This window comes from Ursus americanus, chromosome X (genome assembly GCF_024610735.1).
Source record: "Ursus americanus isolate L20-20 chromosome X, mUrsAme1.1.p, whole genome shotgun sequence".
NCBI lineage: Eukaryota > Metazoa > Chordata > Mammalia > Carnivora > Ursidae > Ursus > Ursus americanus.
The window spans coordinates 1,058,792-1,073,789 of record NC_142164.1 but is presented as its reverse complement, the minus strand read 5'-3'; the positions used below and the strand labels follow the sequence as shown (position 1 = coordinate 1,073,789).

Genomic DNA, 14,998 nt, shown 5'->3' with positions numbered 1-14,998 from the left:
AAGTTCCCAGATCAGCTTCAGACACTTTAATATTTTCCAAGCCTTGTGTCGGCAGATGGTATCGAAGGATCATGAGGAAGAGGAGTGCAAGGTGGGCTGGTGGTGATGGAATCAGAAAGGCAGAGCTGAGAAGTGGCTATCTAGTTAGGGCTGGCTGGATGCCCTTGACACCCAGAAGGCAACATGAGCTAGCAAACCCAGACCCTTTAAGTCCCATCTGATAGAGGTTTGGAGTCCTTGGAATACAGTCTCCATCTGGAGGGGACCCAGGCCTGCCAGTCTGTGGCAGGGATGGCATGCCGCTTCTGCCAGGCCAGGGCCCCAAGGCCAATCAGCATGAGTGTGGTGCACGTGCGCAGGCGGGAATTCAGCAGCGGCAAGGGGCAGGCACACACAGTGGAGATGAAGACCAGGAAGATGGTGGCCAGTGTGAGGAGCAGGCTCACGAATCGGAACATAAACTTCTGGGGGCGGATCCGGAAGTTCTCCATCATCTCCAGTTGTGTCACTTGTTGTAGAGTTTCAAGCTTGGATACACGGTTCTTGAAATTCTCCATGACCTCCTGCGGGTGACAAGAACACACACCCTCATGCAGTACGGTCACTCACCTGAGTTCCTAAGGGTGCACAGCAAATGTCGGTGAGCTGAAGCTCTAGGAAGTCAAGAATCTAGAGCACTTACACACTAAGGGCCCTGTCCCATCCCAGTGACAGTGAAGGTCTCATCTGACTTGGTCACACTTCCTCATCTGGTGTGGCCTAAGACTGAGAACCTGGCCATGCGAGCGCTCACCAAGGACAGGAACAGGGTCTGAGGGTGTGGAAGAGAGTGAGCCTAACTATTACAGGTGAGGGAAACCCTTCACCCGTGCTTGCTAACCCAGGGTCAAAAGCAGGGCCTCCCAGAGGGAGCTCCCCGCACCAGCAGAAGCTGATGGTGACTCATCAGCACCCTTCAGGTGGCTCCAAAGCACCCCCAAGGATGAGAACTGCAGAGCCGAAATTCCCAGCTCAGCTCAGCTGGATCAGGATGGGGAGGTGGGGGGAGTGCAGCGTGAACAGAAAGATTATATGCTGCCAGCTCTAAAGGAAGTGTGTGAGTTACGATTGAACCCCATCTCTTTCCTTAGTTTCCTTTCTGCTCATCCTTTGCTTCTCTCCTCCCCATATCCTTCTCACCAGCCATTTCAGTAAAAGCCCCCCTCCATGAGGTTCTCACCCATATCTCCTTGGCTCTCTCATAGGACAGATAGGCCATTTTCTCCTCCGTGCATGCCAGAGTCTGTTTGAGGTGGTAAATCTCGTCCAGGTGCCCCTGCAGGTGCTCATTCACCTGTTCTTCCATCAGTGCTTGTCTTGGGAGCAAAAGAGAAAGTAATCGTTCCCTGAGTCCCCTGCCCAGAGGCTGTGCTGGTGGTGAGCAGTCCTGTGTCGAGACTACACTTGGGTTCAGATTGCTCCTTCCTCCTCTCTCCTCCTCTAGGTCAGCCTCAGAACACCACAGATGCACACCAGCCACACACATACTGATACACGGTTCTATTTCATAGACAGTTACTCTTCCATAACTAGCCATAGACTAGAAGTTCTAAAAATCAAACTCTAAATTGTCTATGGCTGCTACTAAATGCCATATAAATTCCCAGCACCAGTATTTGGCAAACGGTAGTTATTCCATTAAAGTCTATTGATTATAGGGATGGAGCAGTCACAAAAGACCGCATATTGTAGGATACCATTTATATGAAATGTCCGGGGCCCCTGGGTGGCTCAGTCAGTGAAGCGTCTGCCTTTGGTTCAGGTCATGATCCCAGCATCCTGGTATTGAGCCCCGAGTCGGGCTCCCTGCTCAGTGGAGAGTCTGCTTTTCCCTCTCCCTCTGCACCTACCCCTGCTCGTGCTCTCTCTCTAAGAATAAATAAATAAATAAATCTTTAAAAAAATAAAAGAAATGTCCAGAATAGGAAAATCCATAGAAACAGAAACAGATGAGTGGTTCCTAGCAACTGGGGGTGGGGAGAGGGTGGGGAGTGACTGTCCATGGGACGGGCTTTCTTTTTGGACCAATGACAATATTCTGGAATGAGAGAGTGGTGATGGTTGTACAACTCTGTGAATATACTAAAAATCACTGATTGTAAATGGGTGAATTTTATGGCATGGGAATTATATCTCAATAAAGCTGTTATTAAACCAAAAACAGGGACGCCTGGGTGGCTCAGTCAGTTAAGCGTCTGCCTTCAGCTGAGGTCATGATCCTAGGGTCCTGAGATCAAGTACCACATTGGGCTCCTTGCTCAGCAGGGAGCCTGCTGCTCCCCTGCCTGCTGCTCCCCCTGCTTGTGCTCTCTCACTCTCTCTGACAAATAAATAAAATCTTAAAAAATAAAAAAGAACAAAAACAAAAAAAAAGCATTGTGGTAATGGTTTTACAACTTAGTAAATTCGCTAACGATCATTGAAATGTATAGTTAAAATGGTGCATTTTATGGTATGTAACTTATATTTCAGTAGACCTCTTAAAAAACACAAACAAACATCACTAATCAGTACCTATTTAACCTGCCATGTATATAAGTTGTAAAGCATAAAAACGTGCATGGAAAAGATAATGGCCCAATGAAGATAGTGAGGTGGGTGGAAGGTGGATGGGGTTGGGAAGGGATGATGTGAGAGTTTCAAGTGGACCTTCTAAAGTTTTACTTCTTGATAAAATTACATGTAAAGCAAATATGGTAAATGTGAAGATTTGAGAAGCCTGCGGTTGGGTACATTGTCTTGATCATGTTATTCTCTACATTTTCCCTGGGTTTGGAATATTTCATAATTTAGAAAAACTTTGAGGTTCTTCATTTGGGCACCAGGAAAGACGGGCTGGAGGCCAGAGGCCATGTGGCTTTTAGCATCGTCATTTAGGGAAGAGCCAAGGAAGGCTTGTCCCATGGGTGCAGGGTGAGCACTGATGCTGCAGAAGTGGAAAGGTACTGGAGAGCCTGGGGACACAGAATGGAATACAGGGCCACAGAGGCTGTGGCCGATCAGGTCACCGGGCTCTGGCATGCACAGAGCATAACTAGGGGTGCTGTCGCACAGACAGGGAATATGAAGCAAGGAGGTCAGTTTGGTACTGCTTCAAGAACTTGACTGACACCCACATGGAGATGTCCCCCAGGCAGCTAATGAGCTGAACAATCATTTGTTGAAAGCCAATTTGTCAAGAGCTGGTTCATGACAGTGTTTCAGGGAATATTCCATTAGTCTCTGCCCTACTCCTTGTGGAGAAGAGAGTAGACTGACAATGCCCACAAAGAGAGGGAGGCAGTACGGTGTCCACTAAAAGGACGTTCCCCATGCCTGTCTTTACATTTACATGAAAGATTCAGACACAAGAATGTTCAAGATATTGGCTATGCTCAAGTATATTCATGAATATACTCTTCACGGTTATGAAGTCAATGAATAGATTCTTCATTAATATATTTATAAGAATTTACAAATATATTCTTAAATGCATTTTTAATAGATTATTGAGTAACAAAATGTTAAGTCATAAGGATATTCTCTTAGTCTCTCTTCGTCTCTGGCCCCCAGCCTCTTTGCCCTTGGGCAGCAGTGTCCTGGCTGCAGTACTGACTCTCCTCCCTGTCCTTCCCTTAGTGATGGACCCCTATCTGTCCCACTCCTACAGTTGCAGAGGCAAACGGAACACTCTAGAAAATGCCCTTACAGAGGGGCCTGGGTGGCACAGTTGGTTAAGTGTTCGGCTTTCGGTTTCAGCTCAGGTCCTAATTTCAGAGTCATGAGATCGAGCCCCACAAAGCCCCACAAAGCCCAGCACTGGGCTCTGTGCTCAGTGCAGAGTCTGCTAAAGTTTCTCTCTCCCTTTCCCTCTGCCCCCTCCCTCTGTCCCTCCCCTCCACACACACACACACACACACACACACACACGCACACACACACATACTCTCTCTCTCTCTCAAATAAATAAATAAATCTTTTTTAAAAAGAATGAGAGAACACTCTTATAAAGACAAAATGACAACCAGCCAACCAAAATTACCCCCAAATCTTCCAAAGCTGTGAAGGCTACCCTTGCCGATACAAATTGTCCTAAACTTTACTGTTGTTGAAGAAGAACGTGCTCTTGATCATACCTGAAGGATGGTTTTCAGCAAACTGAGCTAGAAGCTAGTGGCTTGCAACTTGAAGAAGTCTGAGATGGAGAATCATATGGAAGGGATCAAGCCCTATGGGTAGGGTGGGATAATGCCGCAGGGACAGAGTCGGCCCTCCGGAGCAAATGTGCAATCACACGCACCCTTAGAGGAGGGAAGCAGAGGGAGCTTTTACACGCAGAAGAGAGGCCCATATGAAGACAGAGCAGAGAGAGATGTGAAGATACCGCCGTTGAAGATTGCAGTGATGTGGCCACAAGCTAAGGAGCCCGGCAGCCACCAGAAGCTGGTGTGCAAGAATGTTCATAGCAGCTTTATTCATAACAGCCCCAACCAGCTGCAGGTGCATGGGTCAACTAACTGTGGTGCATCCATACAACAGAATACCGATGAGCAAGAAGAGTGAACCACTCCTATGCACACCTTGGATGAATCTCAAAACTATTACACCGGGTGAAGGAAAACAGACACAAAGGGGTACACACTGTATGATTCCATTAACATGAACTATCCAGAAAAGCCAAATACAGAGAGACAGAAAGCACATTTGTGGTTACCAGGGGTTGGGGCAAGGTGAATGGGGAGCGATGGGGCCTCCATCTGGAGTGATGAAAATGTTCTGGAACCAAACAGAAGCGGTGGTTGCACAACACTGTGAATGTACTAAATGCCACTGAATTGTACACGTTAAGACGGATAGTTTTGTTTTGTGAATTTCATCTAAATTCAAAAATAAAAAAGAAAGCCCTCTTGAAAACAGATTTACCTGTGAGAAGTGTCATAGGACTTTTCAGTTTGAAATCGCAGTTTGTGACACACCAGACAAGACGTGACAATCACAGGGGCCTGGATAGTGACCACACAGTGTGGACACCAGGTGACACTTCACTGACTTCAACACATATGTCATGTCTGTGTCTAGCTCACATAAAGGTTTTTAAAAAGATTTGAAGGAGACATATGTTTTAAAAACTGCAACGAATTTCTGTGACCCCTTCACCTAGATTAGGAAACCACGTGGCTGGGACACGTTGACATGCGCTCATGCTTGTGCCTCTCTGAGACTCCATTTCCCCATCCGTAAAGTGGGTGACTGAGCGGTACAGGGGACAATGCTACTTGCTCCCTGCTGTCACTGTTATTATATAAAGTCATCTCCCACCCATTCTCTCTGTCCCCTGGTAAATCTGAGTCATACAGACCTGTTTTGTTGCTTCTCATGTGTACTAATCAAGGTAGGCTAATTGCTATAGCCAACGAGCAGAAAATCTCACTGGCTGAACACAATTAAAGTTTACTTCACACTCTTATCACAGTCCAATGGCGGTGGGGGCAGCTGTTTCAGAAGTGCAAGCTTATAGAATTCACAGGGAATCCAGGGGAGGTAGGTCACCCTGTTCCCCTGCTGGCAAATTCTGATTTGCTAAGGGGTTAAGAGTTTATGAGAGCAAAACAGTCCTGTTGGCTGAGGCAGTATGGAAACTTACGGGGATTTGTGTAACTGCCACTGAGCTCTAGTCTTGCTTTATATAAATTCAACCTTGGAAATGAATGGTATTTTGACAAAAGGGCACTAAGAGTCCCAACATTTTAGACTTGGTTGCCATGTCCTATAAAAATCACATCTAAAAGAGACCTATAATTCTGATTCATTATCTTATTTGACAACGGGTTGCCCCATAATATTTGTTTAAAGATTTATTTATTATTTGGGGGGGAGAGAGATGGCATGAGCAGGAGGGGCAGAGGGTGAGGGAGAGAGGCTCTTAAGCAGGCTCCGCACTGAGCATGGAGCCCGACACGGGGCTCCATTCCACGACCCTGAGATCATGACCTGAGCCGAAACAGAGTTGGACGCTTAACCGGTGGTGCCACCTGCCCAAGCGCACCACCCCCCATAATATTTTTTAATTGTCCTTTGTGTATTTGTCAAGCAGTGTAAATGCAGGTAACATTTCCCTGTGAAAACAGAAGAGGATTGATTCCCAAGTGCCTTTCCCCCACATACACAGGGGTACTAAGGGACTGCAAAGTTCTTACTTTACTGAGAATCTTGGTTCGTAAGTGAATCCCTCCCCTCCATGGCCAGGCTGGAAGGATTAGAGCTAATGCAAGTAGCTGATGCAACAGACTGTGGGCAGCAAAGGGGAGACTGTAGCACCCCTGAAGGGCGGCAGGACCCCACGAAAGGTCCAAATAGGAATGGTGTGGGTCCTTTGAGAGATTGAGTATGCCTTTTATCCCCTATTTGTGGGTCCTAGTCTTGTCTTAGATGAAAATGAAATTGACCCACCACACAGTGGGGGGAAAGCTTTCCCCAGAATAAATATCCCATAGAGGACCTTTGGTTCCAACTCAGTTGTGAGCACAGGTGAAGGGACCATGGCTGGTGAGGTATCCTGCTTCCCTACACTACTCTATTCTAGCAGATGCAGGACCCCTCCTTGACTGATGATGGGCATCTGCTGGGCTCACCACGACCACAACTGCCTCTCACCACCCCAGTCAGAGCCCATGGCTTCTGGGACCACCTGGCGGGACCCTGAGCTGGAGCCTCCTTTGCCAGCAGAGGATCCAGGCAGGTGTGCAACAGCGAGCAAGGGATGAGCCCTCTCTACTGTGGGGTCCGGTCGCCCAGAGAAACACTGAGCAGCTGCACCCCCCTCCCCCTCCCCTCCACGTCCATGTCCTTGCTCCCCTTTACTCTCCTGCAGACAGTCCTGGGGGCTTCTTTCCCCAGGGCCGAGGAAGCAAGAAGGGGCTCCAGCTCACCTGCATTTCTCTTCCCGAAGGGATTCTAGTGACAGCTGCAGATCTGTCCGGTGCTTCTCCTGTAGGCTCTGATAGGACACCTGGAGGCTGAGGTGGAGCTCCCTGACTTCTTTCAGGGCTTCCTGCACCTTCTGCAACAGCAGGTCTTGCCGCCGGACCACACGCTTTGTCTCTGAGGGCTTCCCTTGCTGCGAGGCTGGGAAGTGACTCTCCAGGGGCAAGTGTCTGACAATGTCAGACAGGTTGGCAGACAGGCCGTCTTCCCCACCCAGCTTGGGAGGCTCTGAAAACAGGGCCTTCTTGCTGGGCTGCCTGCAGTTGTCCAGGCTGCTTTCTGCCTTCAGCACTAAGCCCTTGGGCCTGCAGCCTTCCTCCAGCTCCTGCAGCTGCTGGTGACAATGGCGGAGCCTTCGCTCAATCTGGGCAATGGTGGCAGAGGCACGCTGGTTCACCTTCTCAAAGGCCTGCCGGATGTAGGGGGCCTGGTGCCGGTCGGCTTTGGACACCAGCTTGAGGTAGCCCACAGTGTTCTCATCCCGAGTGGCCTTCTCCACCCTCAGCTGCTCTGAGAGGTAGAGGATGCGGTGCTTGACACTATCCTGTAAGTTCCGGGCCAGCTCCCCATCTGAAAGACTGGAATGGCCACTGGGGCCATCCTCGGCAGATGACAGGGACCTGCATGAGGGCACATTGGATGGAACGGTAGCACTTGGGCTCTTGGTGTATTCTGCCTGCATTGGGAAACAAGACATCATTAACAGGTACTTCTGTGAGCTGCAAATAGTAGAAGAACTGGACATGGTATTGCCTCACTCTGTAAAAGTACTTAGGTGTAAGCACAGATACTTACCTACGCAAGATTTATGCATTCAAAATGGGCCCAACACAGATAGGGGAGGTCAAGTTCAACTTCCAGGCCCCTCTTCCCTTCTTTTCAGCACCTGACTTTTTTTTTTTAAGATGTCACAACGCTGAGATCAAGAGTTGCATGCTCCTCCAACTGAACCAGCCAGGCGTCCCCAGCACCCGACTTTTTGCTCTGAGTATATCTCACTAGAACCCCCAGATGGCTAGAATCCTCCCTCCACACCTGTCCTGTCCATTCTTGGACTTCCTCTCTTCCAAGAAATAACAACTGTATTGGTATAAATCTCATTTCATAAAGAGCTACTCTTCTAAAGTATGGAATAAGCTCATTCTTATCAACCTACATGGTTTTTTATATTGCTACTGCCAGGCAGATAGAAGAGGTAGGCAAGGAGATTTGCATCCTGACAGGTTCATTCCTTCATTCAATCATTCATTCGACACACATTTCCTGAGGGCCTACCATGTGGTACAGAAGCCAGATACATTCCTTGCCCATATAGAGCTGATGGTCAAGGGTGAAAATGTCTCTTGTAATGCAAATGAATGAGTCTCTTGCATGGGCAAATTAATAAACCACTCCGAGGCTCAGTTTTCTCATCTCTAAAACAAAGATACCCATAGCAGCATAGCTGGAACACAGTGGACCAGGGCAGAACGGATGGTGATGAGCTAGGAAAGGTAGGTGAGGTCAGAACAGGTGGAGGGTTGCCTGGCTGGCTCAGTCAGTGGAGCATGCAACTCTTGATCTTGGGTTTGGGAGTTTGAGCCCCACGTTGGGGGTAGAGTACTTAAAAATAAAATCTTTTATTTTTCCCCCAATGCATGTGAACATTTATTGACAAACAACTGTTTTTAAAAACAAAAAATTAGTGGAAGTGGTATTGTTTTATATTAAAAATAAAATCTTTTTAAAAAAGAAAGAACAGGTGGAGCCTCTGCTCTGTTTCTACTTTCTAACTATAAGAGCCTTCACAATGATTTTCAATCTGCAAATGATTTACTAGTGGTAAATCAGGAGTGATTATATTATAATACATAGCTTGGTTCTGTGTATTTTATTGTATGCAAATCATACTTTAATTTAAAAAACGTGATACCATTATGCACCTCTCAGATTGGCAAAACTTAGACTAATAATAATAAGTGTTGGCAAGGATATGGAGCAACAGGAACTCTAAATCACTCCAGGTGGGAGAGTAATTGGTACAAGCACTTTGGAAAAGCACTGGTAAATTGTAAAGTTGAAGACATGCATACCAAATGGCCCGGCAATTACATTAATAGGTATAGCCTTGGGAAACAGGTACACTAATATTCCCAACAACTAACTACTAGAAACAACCCATCTGCCCATCAATAGTAAAATGTGCAAGTGAACTGTAAAATACTCAACAATATGCTACTAGACAGCAGTGAAAATGAACTACAGCCTTGAAAACATGAATGAACAAGCATAATGTTGAACAAGAGAAACACAGAAAAATCCATACTCTATATGATTTCATTCAGATAAAGTTCAAAAGCAGGCAAAACAAAATGATGTTATTTAGGTACAAGTGACAATAAAGCTATGAAGAAACGTGTGGGCATTGGTAGCATAAACATCAGGATAGTGACTCCCACTAAATTGGGAGAAGGCGAATTGATTGGGAGAGACATGTGGAGGCCAAGGTGCTTGACCCAAGTAGTAGTTACAAGTAGGTTCATCTTACCATTATTTCCTAAAATGTATGTTGATGTTTTCTGCACCCTTATATACATCTGCCAAATTTCATATTTTTAAAAGTTTTTAAATGGTCAATAGATGGATTTATAGCACATTAGAAATAGCTGGAGAGAGAGTTAGTAAATTGTAAAACAGAGCTTAAAAAGCATCTGGGGGGGCACCTGGGTGGCTCAGTCGTTGAGCGTGTGCCTTCGGCTCAGGGCGTGATCCTGGTATTCTGGGATCGAGCCCCACATCAGGCTCCTCTGCTGGGTGCCTGCTTCTTCCTCTCCCACTCCCCCTGCTTGTCTCTCTCTCACTGGCTGTCTCTGTGTCAAATAAATAAATAAGATCTTTAAAAAAATAAAAATCTTAAAAAAAAAAAGCATCCAGGGACACCTGGGTGGCTCAGTCGGTTAAGGGTCCAACTCTTGATTTTGGCTCAGGTCATGATCTCAGGGTTGTGAGATCAAGCCCTGCATCAGGCTCCACATTTAGCATGGAGTCTCCTTGAGATCCTCTCTCTCCCTCTTCCTCTGCCCCTCCCCTTGCATGCTCTCCCTCTCTCTCAAATAAATAAATAAATAAATAAATAAATAAATAAATAAAATCTTAAAAAAGAAACCATCCAGAATGTAACACAGAGGCACAAAGAAATAGAAAATTTGAAAAAAATACTGAAAAACAGAAGACATGGAAGATAAAATGAGAAAGTCTAAGAAAATGAGGGAATGGCAAGATTTTAAGAGATAGTCACAAAGAACTTTCCAGGACTGATGAAAGACACAACTCCACAAATTCAAGAAGCCAAATAAATCCCATGCAGGTAAACAGAAATAGACCCACCCTTATACACAAGATTTTAAAAACAGCCAGATTTAAAAAGCTAATTACCTTTAAAACCATGGCCTTCAAACTGAAAGCTGACTTCTTAATGGCCTCAGTGAAATCCAGAAGAGAGTTGAGTAGTATCTTCAATATGCTGAGAGAATAGCTTTCAGAGAGGGAAAAAAAAAGTCCATATTCAAATAATTGGAAGTCAATGCCTTCAGACTCTTCAGCAAAGCACTGGGGAACAAGAAAGCAATGAAGTAATGCCTCCAAATTTGGGGGGGGGATGATTTTACAACCTAGAATTCTACACCCAAACTGCCTATTGTGAGATCAGCCTAAGGACATGAAAGAACTGAAATCCTTTACCTCGCCCGCATTCTTTCTCTGGAAGCTACTAGAGAAGGAGCACCACCAAAACCAGAGAGGAACCTAAGAACGAGGTAGAGATAGGATCTATAAAACAGGTCAAAAGGAAGCAAATAGAATCTCCAGGATGATGGAATGTTGGAAAGGGTGACCAGGCTGGCAGCTGGAGGGCAAGGCAAAAGGTTCCAGAAGAGGGGCGCCTGGGTGGCTCAGTCGGTTAAGTGTCTGACTCTTGGTTTCAGCTCAGGTCATGATCTTGAGGTCCTGGTATCAAGCCCAGCATCTGGCTCAGGCTCAGCACGGAATCTGCTTGTCCCTCTCCCTCTGCTACCCCCTTTCTCACAAATAAATAAAATCTTTTTTTTTTTTAAAGTCTCCAGGAGAGAGCACTCCAAGGGATGAAGCACATGGAATGCTGGGCATCTTTGGCCAGCTGGAGAGGAGATATAGAAAGTTGGGGGAAGTGCTGGCCAATGATAAGTAGTAGAGAACAAGCAACGTGGAAGGGGGGAGACAAGTGTTAAGTCCAAGGTAAACAAAACATTGGGAGAGAAAAGAAAAGTCATCAGAGTGATGGCTCAATTATAACCAGTGTTTCCATGGACTTGATAATGTGAACACCAATGATCTAACCCAGATCACTGTATACCATACTGGAAGGATTTGGATACGGTGTGAAAGAGGGAGCTACATTTTCATCTTCAATAGTGAAAAAAACCAATAAATAATTCCTAAAATATAAAAATTAAAAATAGCACTATAAACGATTTATTTAGGGGCACCTGGGTGGCTGAGTCAGTTAAGCATCTGCCTTCGGCTCAGGTCATGATCTCAGGGTCCTAGGATAGGGTTCTCCATCAGGCTCCCCACTCATCAGGGAGTTTGCTTGTCCCTCTCCCTCTCCTTCTGCCCTTCCCCCTACTCATGCTCACTCCCTCTCTCTCTCAAATAAATAAATAAAATCTTTAAATAAAAACAAAACAAAACAAAAAATGATTTATTTAGAGAATTGGAGGTAAATACCAAAAGAAACAGCTACAAGGGTTGAAAGTGGCTGGTTCTAGGGGATGGACAATTAAGTGGGTGGAAACCAGGGATTGATATTTTTTTGCTATAAACCTTGTAGAACCACTTAACTCTTTGAACTGGGGGTTAGCCAACTATGGCTTGATTTTTGTACCAGTGTGAGCTGGTTTTTATATTTTTATTTTTTTACACAATTTTTAAAAAGATTTATTTATTTATTTATTTTGAGAGAGAGAGAGAGAGGGCTCAACGTGAGCACAAAGACAAGTAAGCAGGCATCGGGGGAAGGGGAGAGGGAGAGGGAGAGAAAATCCCAAGCAGACTCCCCACCGAGCTCAGAGTCCTACTCAGGCAATCCCACTACCCTGAGATCATGAACCAAGCTGAAATCAAGAGTCAGACACTCAACCAACTTAGTCACCCAGGCGCCCCGGTTTTTCCACTTTTAAATGGTTGAAAAAAATCAGAAGAGTATATTGTGACATGTAAAAATCATAGGAGATTCAAATTTCAGTGACCATAAACAAAGTGTGATTGGCACACAGCCACACTTGTTCATTTATGTGTTGTCTATGGTTGTTTTTGTGCCCCCCAAAAAAATGGCCTAGTTGAGTAGCTGCAACAGAGACCACATGGCCTCAAATACTTACTATCTGGCCCTTCATAGAAAAAGTTTACTGACCCCTGATTTTAACTATGCTCATATAGGAGCACTAGGTGGCTCAGTTGGTTAAGTGGCTGCCTTCGGCTCAGGTCATGATCTTGGGGTCTTGGGATGGAGCTCGAGCTCCCTGCTCAGCAGGGAGTCTGCTCCTCTCTCTGCCCCTCTCCCCGCTTGTGTGCTCGCTCACTCCCTCTCAAATAAATAAAATATTTTTAAAAATCAAGCGAGGTAGTGCATAAAAATGCTTAAAAAATAAACTATGTTCATATAAACCACTGATAAGTAGAAGAATGAAATAATTGTTTAAGAAGGAAGTGGGGAGTGGGGTGCCTGGGTGGCGCAGTCGTTAAGCCGCTTCCTTCAGCTCAGGTCATGATCCTCCTGGGATCAAGTCCTGCATCGGGCTCCTGCTCAGCCAGGAGCCTGCTTTTCCCTCTCCCTCTGCCTGCCGTTCCCCCTGCTTATGCTTGCGTGCTCTCTCTCTCTCTCTCTCTCTCTCTGCCAAATAAATAAATAAATAAAATCTTTAAAAAAAAAAAAAGGAAGTAGGGGTCACCTGGCTGGCTCAGTCCATACAGCATGCAACTCTTGATCTCAGGGTTGTAAGTTCAATTCACACATTGGGTGTAGGAATTGCTTAAAAATAAAATCTTTAAAAAAATAAAATATAAAGGAAGTAGGAAATAGAGAAAATTAAAAATTTGTTAAAGACTGGTTCTATCATGGAATTTAGATATAGATATAGGCATCATTAAAAACTCAAAATTGAGAGAATATGTTGGTAGAAAATTAAAGGTAACCACTCGAAAAAAAAGCCAGGTATGTAACATCCAAATAAGCAAGAGGAGAAAAAGAATGGAACTCTACTAATTCAAAAAATAGGAAGGAAAGGAGGCACAGAAAGAAACAAGATATTAGGGTAAATAGAAAATATAAAATAGGAAGCCAATAAGATGTGATTATCAATGACTCTATACCATGCTCTTGAAGAGAACACTAAATACCATAAATATGTCAGCCCTCTACACATCAACCTATAAATTCAATGAAATCCCAATTAAAAACCCAACAGAAGTGTCTTATGAATCTTAAATTAGCTGCTTCCAAAATTAATTTGGAAGAGAAAATGCAAAAGAATAGCAAAGAAATTTTTGAAAAAGAATAATAAGTATAGTGTTGGGACAATTGGCTATTAAAAAAATTAAGTTACCTTAAGCACCTGTATATGATGTAAGTGCTACCTTATATAAATAAAGAACTAAACATAAAAATGAAACAATAAAACCATTAGAAAGACATAATAGTGTTTTCACAATCTTTTTGTGAAGAGGACCTTTCTAAACAAGACTGAACACAAAATTCCATAAAGAAAAAGATATACATATTTTACTACATCAAAAAAAGTTTTCAGGGGTGCCTCGGTGGCTCAGTCAAACAATGACTCTTGGTCTTGATCTGAGGGTTGTGAGTTTGAGCCCTGCATTGGGCTCCATGCTGGGTGTGGAGCCTTTTTTTTTTTTTTAAGTTTTCAAATCTTCTTATGGAAAAAAAAAGCATAAAGATAAAAAGCAACATTTAGGTTTGGGTTCAAATACTACTTAAAACTGAAGTATCTCTTAGGGGCGCCTGGGTGGCTCAGTCTGTTAAGCAGCTGCCTTCGGCTTAAATCATGATCCCAGGGTCCTAGGATCCAGAGCCCCATGTCAGGCTCCCTATTCCGTGGGGAGCCTGCTTCTCCTTCTCCCTCTGCCTGCTGCTCCCCCTTCTTGTGCTCTCTCTGTCAAATAAATAAAATTTTTTTTTTAAATAAGGAGTATCTCTTAACATTTAAAAAAATTGCCTTATTTTTGTGCGAGGGGGAGAGAGAGAGAGTGAGTACACAGCAGCAGTGGAGAGGGGCAGAGGGAGAGGAAGAAGCAGGCTCCCCATAGAGCAGGGAGTGAGACACGGGGCTGGATCCCAGGACTCTGGAATCATGACCTGAGCCTAAGGCAGATGCCTAACCAACTGAGCCGCCCGGGTGCCCATGTCTTAAATTTTTTAAAAAGCCACAGGCTGAGGGGCTCCTGGGTGACTCAGTCGGTTAAGCGTCTGCTTTTGGTTAGGGTCATGACCTCAGGGTCCTGGGATCAGCCCTGCGTGGGGCTCCCTGATGAGCGGGAGTTTGCTTGTCCCTCTCCCTTGTCCCTCCCCCTGCCACTCCTTCTCTCCCCACCTTTCTCAAATAAATAAATATTTTCTAAAATTAAAAATAAATAAAAATAAAAACACATTGAGAAAAAAGATTTGCAATTATCTCTAATAGAGAACAGGCTAATCAACATAATATGCAGAAAATTCCTACAAATTAGGAAGCTAAAAAAACAATCCAATATAAAAGCAGTAAAGAATAGTAATAGACAATTGAGGAAGGACAAACTACTGATGGCAATAAACATACAAAAAATGTGCAACTACAAAGATATCAGGCAAACATAAGTCAAAGCAACGATTGAATACTATTTTCTCATCCAGAGAATGCCACACATTAAAAAGACTAACAATATCCAGTGTTGACAAGGATGTGGGGAAATGAGCACTCACATA

General features: G+C 44.6%; 1 protein-coding gene across 1 annotated transcript; it reads right to left on the bottom strand.

The window, feature by feature from the left end:
* Nucleotides 1–206: 206 nt before the first annotated feature.
* On the bottom strand, nt 207–10,509 carry TEX28 (testis expressed 28). Its single transcript, XM_045790694.2, has 4 exons — nt 10,417–10,509; nt 6,948–7,678; nt 1,220–1,355; nt 207–563 (listed from the first exon to the last, which is right to left on the bottom strand). Exons 1-4 carry the CDS (start codon nt 10,426–10,428, stop codon nt 207–209), a joined length of 1,236 nt encoding a protein of 411 aa, XP_045646650.1. The 5' UTR covers nt 10,429–10,509.
* Between the last annotated feature and the right edge of the window lie 4,489 nt (nt 10,510–14,998).